The sequence below is a fragment of the Schistocerca piceifrons genome, chromosome 1 (genome assembly GCF_021461385.2).
Source record: "Schistocerca piceifrons isolate TAMUIC-IGC-003096 chromosome 1, iqSchPice1.1, whole genome shotgun sequence".
NCBI lineage: Eukaryota > Metazoa > Arthropoda > Insecta > Orthoptera > Acrididae > Schistocerca > Schistocerca piceifrons.
Window position 1 is genome coordinate 618,807,477 of NC_060138.1, and position 23,005 is coordinate 618,830,481.

At 37.7% G+C, this 23,005-nt stretch overlaps 1 protein-coding gene across 1 annotated transcript in view; it reads left to right on the top strand.

Annotated features, from left to right (window-relative positions):
* Window positions 1-48: 48 nt before the first annotated feature.
* LOC124804190 (MMS19 nucleotide excision repair protein homolog) overlaps window positions 49-23,005 on the top strand; it is a 228,194-nt gene continuing 205,237 nt past the window's right edge. Inside the window, exons 1-3 of the mRNA XM_047264733.1 lie at window positions 49-339; window positions 448-686; window positions 16,142-16,286. Of these exons, the coding sequence (XP_047120689.1) occupies window positions 261-339; window positions 448-686; window positions 16,142-16,286 (463 nt within the window). The 5' untranslated portion in view covers window positions 49-260. The remainder of the gene's footprint in view (window positions 340-447; window positions 687-16,141; window positions 16,287-23,005) is intronic.

Genomic DNA, 23,005 nt, shown 5'->3' on the forward strand with positions numbered 1-23,005 from the left:
AATTCACGGTTTGTGATGTAGAGGACTCTGTTGTATGTTGTTTTCGTCAGTGTCTTTGATTTGAATATTTACATTTAGGCTGAAGTTGTGTCTTCGATTAAAAGTGATAATTAAGATTCTTATGATACAAAAATGTGTTTATTTTCTGTATTCTTGTTATGAACTGATACGGATTTACTGTTAGTGTTCGCTATTGTTGCTTTCTTTCGAAAGCTGAAGTAAATTGCTAGACAGCGCTTTTAAGTTTCACACGTGTTGTGATGGATGTCAGCGGAAAACTGTCGGCAATATTGAGCGATGACGGCAATTTGGGAAAAGCATGTCATGAACTTGCAGCAGGTGATAATGAATGTAGAAATGACCGACTAGAGCAACAAAGTTTTTTTTCGAATGCACTTCGCTAGCTAGTCAATGATTTGTTTTTGATGCTGTATATGTGTATTGCAGACATAAAAAAACATCATAGTCGCCTGCTGGAAGTGGTTGAAGGACTTCATGATCCACTGACCGATACAAGACCCAATATAAGAGAGAGAGGTGTTCGAATTCTTGTGGACGTTCTTCGTCTGTTGCCAGGTGACTTTTTGACGGAGAATGAGCTCTCTTTCCTTCTTAGATTCTTCACAGACAGACTGAAAGATCACCATTCTGTTGTACCTACGGCTCTACGAGGAATTTTCACCATTGTAAGTTAATATTTTTTCTCTACAGTGTCACACGAGATTTTTAAATAGTTCCTCAGTAAATGTTGCTATGTGATAGTGCACCCTTCCCGGCTCAAGAATCTTGATCCTATGACAGACAGACATTTAGGTGCTGTTTTCTAAGCCTTCTTGCACCGAAGGAAATCAGAATAGCAAGCTGTCAGATTTACTGCCCTCTCCCTCTTTTTTCCCCTTATTCAGCATTACGTTTTAGAGGCAAATTATGAATCATTATGCTTGGCTGTTTTCCATATTTCACGTCTCTGAGTACTACAATGACAAAGCAAGCCAAATAGAGCTTTTTAAATTGCTTATCATTTTTATCTCTAAATTCCATATTAATCTGTTGCCTATTTACACCCTTAATAGTATTAACAAATGCAGTTTTGGCAGACCTATGTAGGTATCAGAGGTAAAACAATTGTTAATGATTTGGGATTTCACAGAATGGTTATTCGTAAAATTTTACTGAATGGCAGAGGCGGCATAATGTGCTGATGTTGGCAACGACCAGCCATGAAGTAAATAATTAATACTGTTCCTGCTCTATGGTTGACAGGTTCTGATATGTATCCTTGTCCACTCAGTAAATTAATTATCCTTGTAAATCTAACATTTCATAACAAAACATTTGTTTTAAAATGAAGTCCATAATTCTCAGCATTCAGTGTTCGTTGCCAACATCAGCACACTTCGCTTGGCATCTGTAAGTAACATTTAACCATGTGAATAAGTCATAGGCAGTCTCCATTAAAACTTTTTGCAATACCAGGTTGTTTCTTCCATCTGATATGCAAGGGCCAAAATGGATTCCTGTCGAAGATCGGTTTCAAGTCATTATTTCATGGAGAATAGAACCTGACAAAACTGCGTGTCAGATTAGTATCCAGGACTTAATAAAGACGTCGTGTGACGTTGTACATGCACAAAGAGAAAGAGAACAGAAAACTGATAGTATTGTATCAGCATATACATTAGTTTTTGGAATGGAGGTTCTGATGACAGACCAATCTCTAGTGTAGCCAGAGGTCCAGGTTAGGCGTAAAGATGACAGTTTATTTGGCAGTATCAAAGACTTCAATTAATCCCACATTTCTTCATCTACTTCTATACTCTCCCATCCACTGTGAAAGCAAGACAAAGGGTATTTCCCATTGTACTTGCTTATTAGGGTTTCTTCCTATTTCAGTCACAGCTGGAGTGCAGAAAGACTTTATTCATAATGCAGCTGACTTTGTTATGTGAGATGCGAAAGGTGCTTCAAATTCAAGAGAACATAAAGCAATTAAAAATTTTACATTTTTACCAGAGATGGTACATAACTTCATGATGTTGTCTGCGTAAGACAAATATATGCATTCATATTTGAGTCTGCCTGAATTTTTAATATGAGGAAGGTATGGTAGACACCAGCTCTAAAGCGATATCTCTCTCTCTCCCTCTCTCTCTCTCTCTCTCCCTCTCTCTCTCTCTCTCTTGTGTGTGTTAATTAGACCCTTGATAAGTATGCTTATATCAACCACCATTAATTTTCAGAAACAACTTTTGGAAAAAAAAAGAAAATATGGAGGGCAACAATATTAAGACCATATACTAAACCTCAAATGGCTTGTTTTGTCACCCCTGCTCCGCCTTTCTTTCTCTCTTCCACCCTTGCAACCCTTTCTATAAAATGATTTGTTATTGCGTAGTAAGTACCATTAATACCATGTAATTTTAGTTTTTGTTGCAAAATTTTAATAACATGAAAATCCAAAAACTTTGCAGTCTCCCATAAGGCATACAGGACAGTTATTGCTATTTAGCTAAGCTAAAATTTTCCAACGAGAACCAGAGGTACAAATGGTTCAAATGGATCTAAGCACTATGGGACTTAACATCTGAGGTCATCAGTCCCCACCAGAGATACCATTAAGAAGGTACACACATACCTGCTTATTATTGTACCATAACCCACATTTTAGGTGAGGAACTGAGAGTGTGGTCTCAGCTTTCTGAGACTGCAGGCGTCGGTGCAAGTTGTGTTTATGTGAGTGTGTGTATGTGTGTCTACTGCTGACAAAGACCTTAATGGCTGAAAGCTTTAATTGTGTGAATCTTTTTATTGTGCCTATCGCGACTCAGCATCTCTGCTATATGGTTAGTAGCAACTTTCCTTCTCTAGTGTTGTTACATCCCATCCTGGATTTTCCATTGTTTGATTTAAACTGAGAGAACTGATACAATTAAGAGGAGCTTGTAGTTAAGAGATCATTTTCGTATCCTATTTTTTTACAGATCTGTAATACTGCTATGTGTAAGATCCTTGAAAAAAATGCCATTAATGTTAGGAAAACAGTTCAGACTTCTCACAAATTATTCATTATTTTCAAAGTTATGATTCTGTTGATAAACAGAATAATAGAATAGAACAATGCAACTGTGTCTTCTCTTTGAACACCTAAAAACTACATCCTGCTATTCAGCATCTGTGGTCGACCACTTGCCTTATTGGCAGAAACACATATAATCCTAAATCTACATCTACAATTACTTCCATACTCTACAAACCACTGTGAAGTGTATGACATAGGATATGTCTCATTGTACCAGTTATTGAATCAAACAATGGAAAATCCAGGATGGAATGTAACAATACCATACAGCGGAGATGCTGAGTTGCGATAGGCACAACAAAAAGATTCACACAATTATAGCTTTTGGCCATTAAGTCCTTTGTCAGCAGTAGACACACACACACACACACACACACACACACACACACACACACACACATTTGCAGTCTCAGAGAACTGAAACCACAATGCGAGCAGCAACACCAGTGCATGATGGGAGTGGCGACTGGGTGGAGGTAAGGGGGAGGGACAGTATGATGGGAGTGGCAGAAGTGAAGTGTTGCAGTTCAGACGGAGGGCAGGAGAGAAGGTGTGGAGGGGGGGGGGGGGGGGAAGAAGTGGAAAGGAAAGAAATACAAAGAAATTAAAAGACTGGATGTGGTGGTGAAATGACGGCTGTGTAGTGTTGGAATGGGAACATGGAGGGGGCTGGATGAGTGAGGACAGTGACTAACGAAGGTTGAGGCCAGGAGGGTTACGGAAACATGGGATGTGTTGCAGGGAAAGTTCCCACGTGTGCAATTCAGAAAAGCTGGTGTTGGTGGGAAGGATCCATATGGCACAGGCTGTGAAGCAGTCATTGAGATGAGGGATATCATGTTTGGCAGTGCGTTCAGTGGGGCGGTCCACTTGTTTTTTGGCCTCAGTTTGTTGGTGGCCATTCATGCAGACAGACAGCTTGTTGGTTGTCATGCCTACATAGAATGCAGCACAGTGGTTGCAGCTTAGCTTGTATGACACAGTCATTTGTGTTGATGAGGTCATTCTGTTCAAGATACCTCTTTCAATAAACAAAAATGGTGATTTATTTTTCCAAATAATTACAGTTGTCATTTTGTGCTGTCACAATGTTAAAAACAGCAGAATTTCTGAACTTTAAAGTGCTGTAAAATGGAAAAAGTAAGATAAAATGCTGAAGATTGGTGTGGTTACTTATTGCCGCACTGAGAACAAATAACCTAAGTTTAATTCAGATCTGAGATGGTGGTTGAGAAAATGCTTTTTTTCTGGTTGAACTGACACAGAATGACCCCAGTCACATACGCAATATGTTACTATCGTAGGGGATATTTCCAGACAGACTGAAATATGCTGTTCTCAGACCCAGGTACAAGAATGTCGGTAACACAGAGATTAATAATTAACAGCCAATCTCACTGCTTGCCTTCTTTTTAAGGGACTGGGAAAGATCATGTACACACAACCATAAAATGCCTGTCTCAAAGAAACATTGCTTAGTCAGTCCCAGTTTGGATTTCAAAAGTGTCTGTCCTTAGAACATGCTATTTTTAAATTCATAAATCAGATTACACAAAATTTAATTGGCAAAATACTGTCAATGATAATTGGTGTAACTTTTCAAAAGCATTTAATTGTGCTTATATTATGAGGTAACTGTTTGTTGCACAAAAGTGTTCAGTTAGGGTAACATGTTGTGTTCACTCTAGAACCTCTTCTAGACACCTATTTGACAGCCACACAGTGCATTTACTCTGTGCCGTCGTCGTCTTCAGTCCAAACACTGGACTGATACAGTTGTCCCTACTAGTCTAACCAGTGCAAGGCTCTTCATCTCTTCATAACTGTTGCAACCTACATCCATTTGAATAAGCTTACTGTTGTTAGCTTTCCCTGTATGAACTCTCTCTGCCCCCCCCCCCCACCCCCACCCCCTCCCACACACACACACATTCATATCTCTCTCCTTTACTAAATTCACAATTACTTGGCAACTCGGGGCATTTTGAATCAACTATCTACTGAGGTTGTGTGTGAATTTTTTACCCTTAGTTTGGTTCAGATAATTGCAGAGTAGCACCAAATTTCATATGCTTGTATTCTCTTCTTGTCCCAACTGTTTATTGTCCTCTTACACTTCTGTACAAGGCTACACGCAAGACAAAAATTTTCAGGAAATAAACTCCAAACTCGTAACATTTAAATTTATATTTAATGTTAGTATATTTCTCTTTTTCGAAAATATTCTTCTTGATATTGCTAGTCTGTATTTTATATCCTCCCACTCAATTACTGTCACTTATTTTGCTGCTCAAATAGCCAAACTGATAACACTACGTTTAGTGTCTCATTTCCTAATCTAATTCCTCTAGCAACACCTATTTAATTCAGTTTTGTTTTACTTTAGTGGAAGTTCATCTTATGACCTCTATCCAAAGCACTATCCATTCCTATCAACTGCTCTTCCAAGACCTTGCTGTCTCTAATAGAATTACAATGCTGTTGGCAAACCTCACAGAGATTTTATTTCTTCTCTCTGAACTTTAATTACCTTTTCAAATTTCTCTTTGGTTTCCTTTACTGCTTGCTTATGTACAGTTGGAATAGCATTGGCGATAGGCTGCACCCCTGCCTTACTCCCTTTGCCCTACTCCTTTCATTTAATATCCATTGCTTCTTAACATTAGCAGTCTACTTTCTGCACAAATTATAGAAAACCTTTGATTCCATGTATTTCATCCTTGTTAGCTTCAGAATTTCAAGGAGTTTATTCCAGTTAACATTGTCAGAAGTTTTTGCTAAGTTTTAAACGTATTTGCCTTTTTACAGTTTGCTTCCTAAGATAAGCCGTAGGGTCAGTGTTGCCTTGTGTGTTCCTGCAATTCTCCAGAACACAGACTGATCTTCTATTGTTAAATTTACGGTTTGGCAATATTCATACCCATTGGTATGTGCCTACTTTGGAATTGGAATTATTACAGTCTTCCTGAAACTGGAGGCTATTTCACCTGCCTCATATCTTGGATACCAGATAGAATAGTTTTATCAGATCTTGGTCTCCAAAGGTGCTCATTAATTCTGAGAGAAACTGTTATCTACTCCTGTTGCCTTGTTTTGAATTAGGTTTTTCACTGCTTTGTCAAATTCTTTTCGCAGCACCATATCTCGTGTCTCATCGTCACCTACTTCCTCTTCCCTTCATAAAATTTGTTGTTCAAGTATTTGTGTATCCCTTCTATATAGGGTGTCCTAGGCAAAATGGGCAATTTTCAGAGATATGACAGAAAGGATCATTTGAAGCAAAAAACTTCCTATGCACATATGACCTAGTCCGAATGGTTTTGGAGGCAGAATACATTTAATGTATATTGTTATTTATTTTCTGTGTTATTCAGTACATTGTCAGATTTACACATGTACAACTGTTAATAAGCATTACAACAGACATTTCACAAAGTATCAATTGACAAAATACATATTTTTAACTCATTCATCTCTGAGCTTTATCATACATGTCACATTAAAGCTCTCTAGTTTTCCACTGCAGTGTGTGGATTCTTCTGCGACCATCAGTGATTATTATGTGCATTGTCAGTTCCATTCTGTGTAAACGTGGCTTCATTGGTGAATAGTAATACTGGAAGCAAATGACGATTTTGTCATTTAACCAGTGACAAAATTCAAATTGTGTGGCATTGTTACCAATGTAACGATTGTGGGCATGCTGTGTTTGAAATGGGTGCAAGTTTCCAAGATGCAATGTTCGCCGTACGTGTGTCTGTGGTACAGTGATGTGCAGCAAGTTGCCATGTGCTGATAGTAAGACTGCATTGCACCATTTCAGCAATGTGTACTGATCCTGCACAGTTTGTCGCACTACATGTTCAGAGGAAACCTGGGAACTTGGAACAATACCTGCATCACACAATGTGCTGAAAACTCTGGTACACACTCTGTGATCAGGATCTCATCACATCAGAATATACATTCAACTGCTTCTCTTTCCTTCAAAGGAGTCTATAATTTTCCTATAGATTACATTTATCTTTCACAAATTCATGGAAGCTTCAATAGCTTTGCATTTCTTTTCTAGTCATTTCTGCTTTGCCTTTTTGCACTTCCATTCAGTTTCATTTGTTTAGGCATTTGTACTGCCTTCTGCTTTCTTCACTTGCTGTATTTTAATATTTTTCTCCTTTTTTTCAATTAAATATCTGATACGTTACTGAACAATTTCTATTGGCTTTGTCATTTTGCCCATTTGATGCTCCACTATTTCAGCCCTCAAATCTCCTCATTCGTCTTCTATTGTAGTCTTTTGCTCCCTTTCAGTCATCCATAGGCTAATAGGTCCCCTCTCTTTATTTTCATATCTTTTTGCAGTTTCTTCAGTTTTAATCTGTCGTTTATAACAAATTAGTTGTGCTCGGAGTATACACCCAGCCATGGAAGAGTTTCAAGTGTTGTTTCAAAATCTTTGTCTTACCATTATATCATTAATCTGAACCTTTCTCTAGGTCTGTTCTATGTGTACGACCCTCTTTCATGTTCCAAACCAAGTTGCAGCAATTATTAAATTGTGATCTGCGCAAAATCTTACCAAGTGGTTTCCCATTATCTTTTCATTCCTTCAGCCTATGTTCTCCTACTGTTTCTCTCTTTCTTTTAATAGTGTCAAAATGCAGTCCCCCATAGGAATTAAATTTTCATTGCTATTAACTATCTGAGCAATTCCTGTCATATAAAGATGTCAGCAACCAGTAGGCATATAAATTTGTTCCATTGTGGTGGTTTGTTTGTGCATAGTAGTATCTTATTCACACACCCATTTCCTTATTCATTATTAGACCTACTTCTGCACTACTTTTGTTTGACTTTGTTTTGGTCGCTTTGTACTCACCAGAAGTGAAATGTTGGTCTTGCTAATTCCGATTGTGTATAACTTCAACCTATCCATTTGTCTCTTAAATTCTCCAACCTATCTAAACAGTTAAGTATTGACCATCCCACATTCAGACTCATAAAATGACAGTTTTGTTCTCCATGACGACAATATACTCTTGAGTAGTCTCAGCCCGAAGATCCCAAGTGGAGGCTGTTTGACTTGAAGAATATTTTGCCTATGGTGGTGCCATCATCATTAAGCTATACAGCTGCATCTCTTCAGGAAAAATATTTGGCTGTACAGGGTCAGTCATAAGTACCTGAGGGATATCAGAAGACAAATGTGCAAAAACTATAAGATGTACAGAAAAATGACACTTTCCAATGAATAGAGCATCTCTTCAAGTTCAAAACCATAATACATGCTGTGGCATAGCTGCGCAGCACATCACTAGAGGTAAGGGGTGACAGAACACACAAACAAATCGTCTGCTCTGTATTGTCGATCAGATAAGCTCACACCCAAAGATAGGCAGCCAGTAGACAGATTTCCAAAGCAGATTGCTGTCACTGTGCTATTCCAGGTAGGGAGCAGACTGGGCACCTACAATGTGAGTTAAAATATGTTAGGCTGACCTCACCACAGATACCCCTCCAGTGTGGTTAGACCTCCGGTACAGCTACCTGTATCATTGAGGAGGCCTGTAAGCCACCCCATCACTTCAACATCCACTGATCATGGGTAAGAGAACTGTGGTACACGACCATAAAACTGGGCTGTTGGTCAAAGATTTTTGGAAGTGAGTTATTCAGCTATAAAAATCTTCCCAACAAAAAACCAGCCGAAGTTGCAAATTTCTCTTTTTTCGTTCACTTGATGACTAGTTTCTGGCTAGGACCCATTTTCAAATCATCCAGTATGCTGGGAGTTCGTAAAAGTCTTTGCCCACGTAATCAGTAGTGTAAGAAATGTAATAGATCAAGAAATTACTTTGTACACAAACTGAAATCATACCTGCTTTACAAATCCTTGTATTAATTAGAAAGACCTACAAATGAGTAATACAGAAGGTGGAGAAAAGAAACTTGCTAATAAGTTTCGAACAGAATAGGGCATGTCAGATAGAGCCAAATTTTTGTAATTAACATAAATCAGAAATTCACTTTCGTGAAGCTACAGTTGTAGACTGAAAGTAAAAAAGCAATTTTTAATTGTAAGCATTTTCTGGAAAAATAAGAAAAAGAAAGCGTGTTTAAAACTTAATTTCTCTTTCCTTTATCACCATTATTTTAGTTCATATGTACTGAGTTACTGTAGTTGTTTGAACAAAAGTTCATTCATGCTTTCTGTGCATTAGCAAACATTAAAATATGTAGCCTTTAGATTTAATTATTATTAATAGTGCACCTTACTGTACCAGAACACGACTATCTTAAATGCAATGCTCTTTCTTTGGTACTGCTTGTTGTCTTAACAAATCAATGACAGTGGAATACTTTAGTACAGTTGTTTTAATAGTCAAGCTTTACCCCCATAAACAGCATTGAAAATTTACGGCTAATGAAACTAGCGTTGGGTAGGTATATAAAGTTTGACAGCTTTGATTGTTCAACGAAACCAATATCTGCACCATTGAGCATAATTGGTATTATCTGGGGCAAGTTAATTTAAATCTGCACACTTCTGCTCACTTTTTGCTGATGGGTGCTCATTTTATGGCCGTAGCTTCACAGTGACCCATTTTCGATGTAGAGTTACCTGGAAAATTTTGCTTGAAAGTGTGTGCATTTAAATTAACTTGACCGAGCTAATACCTGTTATGTTTAAGAGTGCAGTTACTAATTAAATTAGATGAAGATAATGTTTTCATCTAAACAGTCAGATCTAGGTAAACTTTAAATTCCTATCCACAGCTAGTTACATTAGATGAAAATTTTCTGTAGTGTTTAATGGGAAGCTTGTCTATTAAAACAACTTTGCTAAGAGTGCCACAGTGCCATAATTTGTTAAGATAACTGTAGTACTGCAGAGGAAGCACTGCAGGAAAGATAGTCGACATATGGTAGGGTAGTGTGTGGGCTACTTCGGACAGTCATGTAGATGGCTAGTGTTTAGCCATATTGTTTACTGAGAAAGTTCACTATGATTGTAAAACTGCCTTCTCCCACTGCCTTATTCTTCTGCATGAAGAGCAGAACTAATTTTGGACATGAGGGGCTTCTATCATGACTTACACGAATAACACAAAGATGAATAACATCTTAAATACACTATTTAAGCTCCTCTGCATATAGCAGTTTTCCTTAATAACGGTAATAGTTCATTTCTTTCTTATAGGAGGGTAATATGATGGGGACCCATGAACTGCCACAAGCCAAGGTTCTTTGATTATTGCAAAAGTAAAAACTATCTCTAAAGGCTGTCCATTCACTTAAATTACTTTGAAAGGTAATAAAATGCATCACTGGGCTTAATTAACTTCAAAAGGAACCATTCATGATGGGCACCAAAACTACATTATCTTTGAAAATGTGCATAACTTCACTTCTGATAGTGATATCGCAAATTGGTTCGTTAAAGATTTAAATGTAGTTGTACTTGAATCACATGTGAAGCAGGTATTCTTGGCAGTAATATTTACACACTCTTGCACTGTAATCCTACAAAACTGTATTTTATGATAAACTTAGGATACTTTAGCAAAAGCCTATCCAACTTCACTTTTATGGTTTTTAGACATTAAATAATTAAGGTTTTTCATTTTCTTATTGGTTGATCTTTAAATTTTTGTACTTAAACTTCTTGCCTTAACAGTTTCACTTGACATAGTCTATAAACAAAGCATCCAAATTTTACTCTTACTTTAACTTTTACTACTCCTTTTACTTTAGACAAAAAATCACTTTTAAACACATGAACGTCAGAGTTGTTCATTTAAATCAGGATTCTTGGTTTTAGTAGCACTTAGGAATGTGCATAACTTCACTTCTGATAGTGATATCGCAAATTGGTTCGTTAAAGATTTAAATGTATTGTACTTGAATCACATGTGAAGCAGGTATTCTTGGCAGTAATATTTACACAATCTTGCACTGTAATCCTACAAAACTATATTTTATGATAAACTTAGGATACTTTAGCAAAAGCCTATCCAACTTCACTTTTATGGTTTTTAGACATTAAATAATTAAGGTTTTTCATTTTCTTATTGGTTGATCTTTAAATTTTTGTACTTAAACTTCTTGCCTTAACAGTTTCACTTGACGTAGTCCATAAACAAAGCATCCAAATTTTACTCTTACTTTAACTTTTACTACTCCTTTTACTTTAGACAAAAAATCACTTTTAAACACATGAACGTCAGAGTTGTTCATTTAAATCAGGATTCTTGGTTTTAGTAGCACTTAGGTAGGACCCTGTGTAGGTTCGTGATCAGGGTTGAAGTTATGGTTTTGAACACAAATTGACGTTTTGTGTGATTATTATTGAAATAGTGTAGGTTCGTGATCGGGATGGAAGTTATGGTTTTGACCACAAATTGACATTTTGTGTGATTATTATTGAAATAATACACAAATTAACTGGTCCATGCCAATATACATTACGTAACTGAATGTATGAAGTCCGTGAAGCAGTGGCGAAGATGGCAGACGAAATGGCGGCTAACTGTACTCATGACTCTTGATGTGCAAATGCTCTATAAAATCTCTTCTTGGCATCCAATTTTCAACATACTAAAGCCATTCCATTATTCTGTGAATACCAAATAATAGCCAGATCCATGTCCGAAGCAAATCCCTTCTAATGCAGTTTCCAATTGCCTCTCAGCACCGTTGAGGTGTACCATGCTAAGGCTTGCCACACACTGTATGCCGTTCACACAAAGGAGCCACTCAGTCCAACCGCCAAACCCACCTTTTACATCACGCCATGCCACTTTTGTTGCGAAGGGACTTCCCTACAGCTTTTACATGTTACAAATACAAGTGCCCTAAGCACTAACCAGCTTTTAACAAACATACTTCTTCCATAAACATATTCATATTATAAAAATTTAAAATTTCAACTTATTCTTTTGCTTTTCTCATACATACATCACAAAACTCTAATTTTCTTGACATACGTCAAGGAGTTCAAACAACACAGAATGCTCATTTCATAAATTGCAGATACACAGTTACTTAAAATAAACCTACTCCTAATTGATATAAGTGTTACACTGTGTCATCAGTTATTCTGTTCATCCTGCCTGAACCACTAAAAGCTCATAGGACAAATGGTTCCAACTCTCATACAAAACAGTTATTATAAACAAAGTTATAAACATTGCTAATTGACAAAACAAAAGAACAGGACAATGCAGCTTAAGTCTTCTCCGTGTAAACTGCTGCACATTTTTTGGCTTCCCTGGTGCATAACTTGTCTTACTGGAATAAAAATCTTTGAATCCCAATCTGAATACCACATTTAGTTTTGACTGTGAGCACAACTCAGCAAAAGTCTATATGATCATTATAATATTTTAATACTGCACTTGAATGCATCATGGTAAGAAAAAAGACTGATAATCAGTAGTATTTGATTGTTATGGTGTACAAAGTAAAATCTGTTGTATTATGTGCATTGCCTGTCTGCATCAATCCTATATACTATAGGATGTGTGCAAAATCCCCATTCCCCCTAGTATTGAATACTAATTGATTTTATTTGTTTTAGAACAAGTGCTTGCTTACATATTGAGTGCCCAATATGGTATTTTCCCCATCATGCAGTAAGCACATTTCCATATGCCTCCATATTCTTCTCAACATATTTTTGAGCATGTCCAGTGTTATAGTGTGAAGCACCTCCTTGGTGACTTAGAGATACATGCACCTCGGTGACTTCCCATAAGGAGTTGTCAGGTGTGGTGAGGTCAGGACTCCTTAGTGTCTATTTCAAGGGAGCTGGTGTTGCTGACAAACCATGACCTATCCACCATCCTGGAAAGTGTTCATTTAGGAACTCTCACAATGCAAGAGTGTAGTGAGGAGATGCTCCCTCTTGCTGCTTCCATATGCTTCCTCAGTTGAGGCATTAACCATCTTTTAACATGTGTAAATAATTTGTGCCATTCGCAGTCCCCTCAAAAAGTATGGTCCAAGCAGATGTGATGTTATCGTTATCCATTTCATTATGTGGGAGGCAGGTTCCTTTCTAGCTCGACTGTGTAATATAGACTTCTCTTTGACCGATACAACAATATTTCTAGAACAAGAGCTGTGATAAATGGAACATTCATCTGAAAATAAAACCTGGCCATAGTTCACTGTGTTTGGAAACTGACTTAACAAAGCACGGCATGCTAAAATGCGCTCATTCGGGTCTGTATCTGATAACTCATTTATGAATGTCGGTCAAAAGGGTATGACCTTAAGGCTTCTTTTGTGCCCCCCCCCCCCCCCAAAGCGATCCCCCATTGTTATCAGTATACAGAGCTCTGAAGCATCTTTACAAGTTGACTTCATAGGAGATTGTTCATTTGAAGCAGGGACTCTGGCACATGTTTCTTTCATGCCTTCTTCCTTCAACACTTCCAAAAGCATAACATGTCTTTCCCAATCCAGAAGTATTGCCCTTCGTGGTGGAGCCCTATTAAATTTTTCCTGGAGTGCTCCCATAATCCATTTCATTGTCTGCCCTGTGTGTTGGCATTCATGCAACCACACACTTGGCCCTAAGTGCTCGTCAGTAGTGTAACTATGACCCCCAACATCTGCCGTGGCTACGAATTAAAACTTGACTGTGACTGCAAAAACCTGTAAACATGAATTTCAACAATTGATAAGAAGTAATGTAGCTACCAACCTGCCTAAAAACATTAAATACTAAACAGGGGTTACAGGGGTATGGGACTTTTCGTGCACCCTGTGTATGCACGTTGTAGCTTGCTGCTTCAAACTGGCGCTTCTGGAAGCATATAAGGGATTCTTTGTATTCCCCACTTCCACAATCCCCGGTGTGGAGTGCTAAGTTACAATGTATAGATAGTGACTGTATTTATTGTTTATTTTAGTTTGTAAATGGTCTGCCACAGCTATAAAGAATTTCATTGTTTCATCATACACCCAGCAGTTATTGTAGATCCATCATATCTCATTTGTGTGCAGATATTAATTATTGTATGCCTTAAATTTCAATATTTTATTGATGATTTCCTTTAAAAAAGTGAATAGTGCAAAATTTCTACTTTTTCTGATGAGCATTTCTAATTTTGGACCATTTACATGTAGTTTCTTGCCTTGGAATGCTATTTTCTGTGTATGTGGTAACAAGAATGACATTAGATGGTGTTGAATATCTAGAAAAGATGTAACAGAAAATAAATTTATGTGATTTTGTGACCAGTTGATCTAATAATCATACATCTTGTATAATTTTATGATCAGTTGATCTAATAATCATACACTGTAAGATAATTCCCCATACAATGGCTAGTGATGGCAGTAACTGTTTTGAAAGAAGTTGGAAGACGGTGTATTACTTCATAGCGATTTGCTATCATCTGCTTTGTAATTTGAAGCAAAAAGTATCTTCATTGACTCTATCAATAAATTTAGATAATTTCAAACTTGATTACATACCATACAACATTGCTTTCATGTACAAGTATGTAGGTGCACAGGACATGGTGTTGTCTGTTAGATGAAGTTGCTGCACCAAGGAAGCTGTCAGTACTAGTTGAGGCCTTTTGATTTCAATCAATGCAGCTACTCCCAGCTACTGCACTGGGAGTGTTTGTATATTGTATGATGAAACGGTGAAAAATCCAGGATGGAAAAACAACAGTATTATGAAAAGGATAAATAGCTACTTATTGTATAAGGGAGATGTCAAGTTGCAGACAGGTACAACAAAAAGACTACTAATTTGACCTTTTGGCCAAAAGGCCTTCTTCTGATGTAGAAAACACATGTACATTCGCTTGATACTGGGACTAGACTGCAGTCAGAGAGAGTGGTCATGTGTATATGAGTAGTGCTTTTGTCCAAAAGCTCAAATATATAGCAGTGTTTTTGTAGTGCCTGTCTATGTTTTAATGACTCCTTTATATGGTGAGTAGCATAATATTGTTGTAGATTGTATGATTAATATATGTAGTCATTATAACGTCATTGTCCTGTGTGTAGTGGTGTAAAATGCATGGGCAAAAGCCTAAAATTCATAAATGCTCAGGCATTTATGCATTTTAAACATTAATTAATAATTAGTGTTTATAAAAAAAACTTTAATCTGATGTTTTGTATTAGAGGAGCTGATTTCCAACACTGTTTCTGTAGTGGTTGAGTAATAAAGTTGGAAAAGCTGCTTGAGAGTTAGGAGAGAGTTATTAGGGGAAATAAATTGGACTGTAAACATAACTTTTTGTGTCTTTAATGTGATCAGTTTTATCTTCACAGCAGTGCAGTCATAGAGAAGTTGATAAAGAGAAGAGCAGAATATAAAACTGTAGTCTGGCTTAGATGCAACTACATCTAACAATAAAGAATTTTTTTCTTCACTGAAAAGGCAGTTTAACATTTAAGAATACATTTACCATCAAGAAACACATGCCAGCTGTTTAACACATCCAGCAATAATTTTTTTATCAGTAATCATTCTTCAATAATATTCAGAGATTTGACATGGATTATAAAGTGTATTACGTTACAAAGCGATGACCAAAGGACAATGTTATTTTTTTTTTATAACCTGACTGTCACTATACAGCTGTTCAACACTGTGTGTGTGTGTGTGTGTGTGTGTGTGTGTGTGTGTGTGTGTGTGTGAAGAGCAGAACTGGTAAAAAGAAAAAGGACATTATAGATGTTAGGCAGCTGTCAGCAACATGCACCCTTCCTTGGTACAACAAATTGAAATGCTAGGAAAAAGAAACGTTGCTACTTTCTTCTTTCCTTTCATTCTTATTAATAAAAGCAATGACTTTCAGTATTGAAAGTAACATCTCATCCCTTATTTTAATTGATAAATTATGCATTCTAGCAGTAAAAGCTTTAAAAAGTACTTTTTTATTAATGTTCAGTTTTAGGCATTTAAAAATGCTTTGAGCAAATTCCCAGGCAAATGCCCATTTATAAATGTTCTGCCCACTGATCATTTGCCTGGGCCATATCACTACCTGTGTGTATTATTCCATGGTAATTGCTTTTGCATTCTAGTTACAGATGCACAATGTGCCTGCCAAGCTGCCAGATTACCTTCTGATTGAAATGAATCAGCATGTTAGTTGTCAAACTCAGTTGCAAGCTGATCGATTCACTATATATAATATCATCAGCCAGTTAGTGAAGGTATACCCAAATGGTAAGTTGAAAGTTTGAAAATAATCAAGTAACAATATCAATTTAAAATGAAGCAAATAAGACTCTAGTATGATCCTTGTTCTTCCCAGCGAGTTAAACTAATATTAAATTATTTTGTTCCCAGTCCTGTGAGTTTGGCGAAAGAGCTTGATATTTTGATGTTTTTTACACGCAGCACCTTTTGGCAATGTTGAAAGGGTGTTTGTGTTTTCTTTATGAAGGTAGTGCCTGATGTTGGTCCACTTACTCACTCTCACTGTCACTGCCCCTGCTGCTGCTTTGTCTTTTGTCTGAGAGCACATGTTGCTTATTGTGGCCAGTAACAACCCCCCTCCCCTCGTCTCCACAGATCTGAGTTGATAGTTTCCATTTCTATTTAAAGAGGTCGTCATTGATCCTAATTATGTTGATTTCCTTTATTATGCTACCCTAAAGTCTAATGACTCTGCTCAGCACTCTGGTCCATTTAAAACTGGTTATATGGCTTTCATCCATGCTGTGATCAGACTGCTGATTTACGTTTCTGCAGGACGCAGTGTTCTGTCTGCCCAGTGGACTGCACCTTGCACTCACATTGAATGCTGTAGACAGCAGGCATGTGGTGAGGTTTCTAATTTTCTGTGGTGGTCGGATGATTGATTTAACATTGCATTTGTTCGGAATCCTTGTGATCTTGGCTTTTGGTGGTCACACATATGTCAGTAACGCCAGGTGCCTTGCTCTCTTCCTGTGTTCCTGTGTTGTTTCAACATTACACATTGTTCATATTGCCTTCTTAATTAGTGTACCAGTGTAGCAATTCCTCTGCAAGACCTGCCACAGGTGTTACAGTTTGGTGTGCAGGCTTTCTTGATCATCCTTGTTTCAAACAGGGTATACAAAACAACTAACAGTGTAACAGATCAGTTTCCCCCCACTTATGTGGCAGTCTAAAAATACATAGAAGTATGATGTTAACTGTCAACTTGGCAAAATATACACTCTCCAAATATCTGGCAGAACACCCCTTTGTCAAAACACAGTGACCACCACATGAATAGCTTGTACGATTTCATGAAATTGTTGAAGTATATCTGACTCAGCAAGAACATTATTCGCATCGAGCATTTTGAGGAAGTAGCCACTGGGACTGCGTGCCTTCAGCCGAAGCATTTCTGTAGATAAGAAGAATCCTGCATTGTGTGACTACATAGCAGAGTATATATGGTTAAATGTGTTGCACATCTGAACGCTGGCCGTGAGAGCAAAAAATTCACCACAGAAGAAGAGACAGATGGCTGTCTTCCATTCCTTTACATTTGGGCACAGAAAGTACATACAGGAAATTTATGCATATGGATATCTGTATGCATCCAGCTGCCACCATACATCCCAACACTGCATTGTTGTGAGAACTGTTTCATATGACTATAATGTCAATGAGACACTGTTAGAATCACCAGTTCGTACAAGACAAGCTACCACTTATAGAAACAACCGGGTGAAGATACAGGAATTAATAAATTGAAGAGTGGATTTCTTCTTTTTTGATGCAGATGTATCAAAACATTATTCTTGCCACAAAACAACTTTAAACATTTGGCATTGTGTATATCCCATTCAGTTTACATATAGCTTAACGTATGAAAAGAAAAGAACGAAAATATAATATGATTCAACACACACAACAGATTGGATCACCAGATGTCATACAAAATCACACCCCAGACCATAACTCTAGGTGTTGGTCCAGTGTTTAGCATGCAGACAGGTTGGTTGCAGGCCCTCAATTGGCATCCTTCTAACCAACACACGGTCATCACTGGCACTGAGGCAGAACCAACTTTCATCAGAACACACCACAGATCTCCATCCTGTCCTCCAAAGAGCTCTCGCTTGACACCACTGATGTTGCAGATGGGAGGTCAATGGAATGCACTCTGCAGATGGTCTGGCTTAGAGCTGTCCTTCAAGTAACTGATCTGTAGCAGTTTGTTGCGTCACTGTGGTGTCAACCGCTACTCAGATTGCTGCTACAGATGCTGTACGATGCACCAGCCACTTTGGTAGTGCCACATGGTCATCCGGACCCTGGTCTTCTTTCGACTTTACATTCTTGTGAGCACCGCACTCAGCAGTTATGTTCAGTGGCTACATTCCTGCCAAATCTTTCTGCAGTATCACAGAAGGAATATCCAGTTTCTCGTAGCCCTATTGCACAACCTTTTTCAGACTCTGTAATTTTGAATGGTTTCTAAGTGTGTGCCATACGGACTGGGAGCCTTCTTGTTCTTTAATTGTTTAATTGCTAATGGTGCCTCCTCTTGGATAACAGGGACAGTAATGGGATCATTTGTGTAGGTATCATCCATTTGTCTACGTAAGCTTGTATGATGTTCCTGGTCATTTGTTATTTCATTGTCAGAGAGAACTTTGTTCATCAGATACTCTGCTGAACATCTCCAACCCTTTTAATATTCCAGTCTGTGTGACTAAGAGTTAACAGCACTGCCAGCATCTTTACCTTGTCTATCTGAAGCGCCTAGAACCGCAGGGCCACACCGGCCGGCAGGCTGCATTCATTTATTGTGTCAACCACGATTTGTCCCCTATTGACTGTTCTATCTGAATGCCATAGCATCGATCACGCAATGATGTCATAAAGTATGAATAGTCTTTTGTCCAGGGAAAATGGTGCTGTGTGTCTTATTTGATCTGCAAAAGGCTCTATGTCACAAGAATACCGTATGTACATGGATGTGAAAAATCCAAGATTCTCACCCATGTATAATTACCGCTGTGGCTACGTGCTCAGAATAGACTTGTTTTTTTTGTGATGTGTAATTCATATTTGCTATTACAATTGCAGCCATACAGAGTGTATATACCCAGGGGCATTTGGGAAAAATACAGAAATTTTTTCATCTGGGAAAAACTTGGGATTTTTTAGAATTCAGAGAATTTTTAATTATTTTAGTTTTCTTTTAAAGTTTTGTAATTTTAACTGGTAAGAACTGATACTCTGGCAATGAAATGTACTGTAGCCCACTACAACAAAATAATATTGAAACAATAAATTATAAACAAGAGAATAACACCAAAATAAAACTTTAGTTGCAAAGAAAACGTGTTATTTATGACAACAGGACACAGTGCACACACAAGTGTCTGCCAGCAGCAAAATGTGTCAAAGGCTTTAGGGCAAAGACCACGCTGTACTTCATAACAGCAAATTGCTTTCGATGAACATGTCACATTTTTAATAGTGCATGGGAAAATATTGCAAATGGTGGTTGGAGAAGCATTACTTTCAAAGAAGTTTTCCTTTTCTGCAAGATGATTTATGATACCTGTGAGAATGTGCAATGAATTTCTTAAATCGTGGAGAGTTTGAGTCTAATTCAAATCTTGACACTTTGAGGACCAACCACTTAGAAATATTTCGGACTCGAAAGACCAGCATTTATGCCATTAGTTAAAATTTTACTGGCACATTTGTGTTTGAAATATCTTAAAGGGTAACAAATGCTATAAAAAGACCTGACTTCAGTGATACCTTTGCATATTTTATTCTTGGATAGATTACAAATTATGCACTAAAGATCCCAAAAAAGGTGTAATTGTCCTTCAAACAATAGTTCAAAGTGAGTTCTTGAGTAATTTTACATGTAATTAGCTTCTTTTTTTTTTTTAATGGAAAATTCGAAGTGTTTAACAGGACATGTGTTCAGTGAGGTAACCCATGAAATATTCAGTGTGCAGCCTCAGAAATATTCACGTTCTGCAATTTAAGCTGTGCTCATAGTATCCTGCCTAACCATGTAGTTGTCGGGGGAGGGGGTATTTGATGACCAATATTATAGGTGAAAGCTTAGCTTTTCTTGTAGCTAAACTGTTTGTATATTAATTTAAACCATTAGCTTTTTCTATTTGTATGTTCGTGCTACTTAACATTGATGTTGCTATTGGCGTACTATGTCACGTGTCCTATGCTCTGAATATTGTCTGTCATTGGCTGGCGAGATCATGTGACATGAGTTATGATTGTCTAACAAAAGTGCATTTTGCAACCCAATTTCAATTTCAGTGCTTTGGAAGCTACTGTGCTATATTTTGTGGAATTCGTATTTGTACTTTCATAATGTGAAAATATACAGTGTACATGTTGTCGCATAGCAAAAGTCTTTCCAAAACACATTGTTTTTTGTTGGGTTTTGCTTCCTAAAGTGCCAAGAAGTTTTATGTCATTGTATAAAACCTTTACCATTCAAAGGAGTGCCAAGTTTTACAGCTCCGGGGGAAGAAATGTATTTTCACCCAGGAGAACATGTTTTTTCACCTGGGGAAAGGTGTATTTTCACCCAGGAAAAAAGAGTATTTGTAACTGGGAAATCTGTGAAAAATCTAATTTTTTTATATACATGCTGCCGTGGCTTCTTGGGTCACAGTAATTGTTATGAGATGTTTGGGAAGGCCTGAAAGTTTGCTACTGCACATATATCGCTCTTGGAGACAGATTATGTCTGTCCGTACCTCATTCAGGAGTGTACCCATAACGGAGTTTCACCATTTGTGACAGTGGATAGATACCTTTTCGGTCCTGAAAAGTATCAGCTTGATGGAAGCAATGAGGTTCACCAATCCCAAAACAATTCTGGTATAGGGCAGTGGTGAAAAACTGATGGTTGCCATGCTTTTGGACAGTGATGGCATCATCGTTACTCGTTGTTTTTCAAAGGCCACCATGGGCAAAGATGTGAGCTACCAAGATGTTTTGGAGAAGCATTATGAGAAAAATGGCAGGCAAAGGCTGTATGTGTTCTCTTTCACCTGTACAATGTACCAGTTCATCATGGAAATGTAACACAGCAGTTACTTTGTGAAAATAACTTTGAAGTGATTTCTCATGCCTGTTACTCACCTTCTAGTGACTATGGCTTTTTCCAATGATGAAAGACTCCATGGCCACACATTCACCAGTTACGCTACTATTGCATCAGTGACTTTCCAGTGGTTGAAACTGGTTCTTAAAGAAACATTTACAACAGTCATGGAATCACGATGTCAGTGTTGTGAAATGTGTGCATGGCTACAAGTATCTTATTTGAGATGTGATAGAAGTTTCAAAGGTTTTGTGTGACTATTTTGTAGTCTAATGGGGTCTTTTGGACAGCCGAGTAAAATGTTATTGCGTCCATTTGCTGTTAGGATGGGATGCGTGGGCGGTAGTTCCGGGTATTGCAGAATGTGGAACACGGAAAACTTAGTTTTACCATTTATTAATAAAGATGGTGCGACAATGCATCACTGTGCTGAGAGCGATACATGTTCACAACTGGCCGGTCTCAGACTGCTCTTCGTAGCCGGTGGCTGTGTACAAGACACGGCGCACAACTCAGATTGCATTTCCCGTCAGCATTCCACGTGATAAGCACACAGCGCGGCGACTCTGACACTGTCCGCTACAGCCGTACAATTCTGCCGTTACAATCACCCTCCCTCATGAAAATGAGCTACCGAAGGTTGCTCGAGACGACCTCCTGGGCGTCATGCGTTTTTCTCGCCAATGGCGGCATGGGGGGGGGGGGCACTTCAACATTTATTCTGTTTGCAGACACAGTGATGATGGGCACTGACGAGTGGGCTTTCAGGACAACAATTTCATACACTACATAGGCTGTACATACAAGAGACATCAATAAAAGCACAAAGAACACAACACTGACAATCAAATATGGATTAGCATTATTGGAAGATTCAATAGACTTAATTTTAGTTGCTACTTCTCAGAAATTTAACTCATTATTAGTATTTATTACACTTTCATGGATATGCGCAATTAAATTGTCATCCTCGGGTAAGCTGGACAGGGAATGATTTGCGTAGGTCAGTAAGTATGATTCATTGTAATAAAGAGGTAACATCCTTGTTTAAGGGAATTTTGCATCTGCATGAAAGGTGGTTGGTAGTACAGAAGGCATTTCAAACAGATCACATGATAAATCACAGTGCGTAACATTCAGAATTAATCGACTACCAGTTAATTTGAATGTGAAAGGTAGTTCAGGTGTGTCAAACGTTTTACAGGTAAATGTGATTTAGAGATTTGAGTTAAATGAATATATTATACCTTCTGAATATCTTTTAAGGAATGGTTGATTAAGATGCATTAAAATTCTAGGGCAATCACTGTGAGGCGGATTGTTCATAAACAAATCTTTCTCACAACTGTACACTCTAGTATCTAAGAATACTGCCGTCTCTGGGCAGATTAGCTTATGACTACGTTTACACTTATGAACATCATGTTCATTCAGGGATACAAAATATCTTTTATCTTTACTGATTAATAAATAATCCTTTACCTGATACATTGCATGAATACCTACTTGGTTCCATTTCACAGGGTAAGTATGAATTTTATACATTTCAAAATTATGTTTGGATCTGGCAATCGGTATAGAAACAATTACAGTTAATTGATCTTCAATCATTAATAGCTTACGTTCAATCAACAGCAACATTTGTAAAAATTGGTCTGGCTGCAATAAAACACTATTCAAGCAATCATTGAACTAATTTCTAAGGCTATTCTTAAATTGAGAGCATCAAATTTAGCGTTTGATAAACTGTCAGTAATTCTTAACAATAGGGTGTTTAAATCTAAATGTGCACTCACAGCTTGAAGAAATGCTTATAATTCACGGATGGTTGCATTCATTTCACCACGAATTGTGTTAA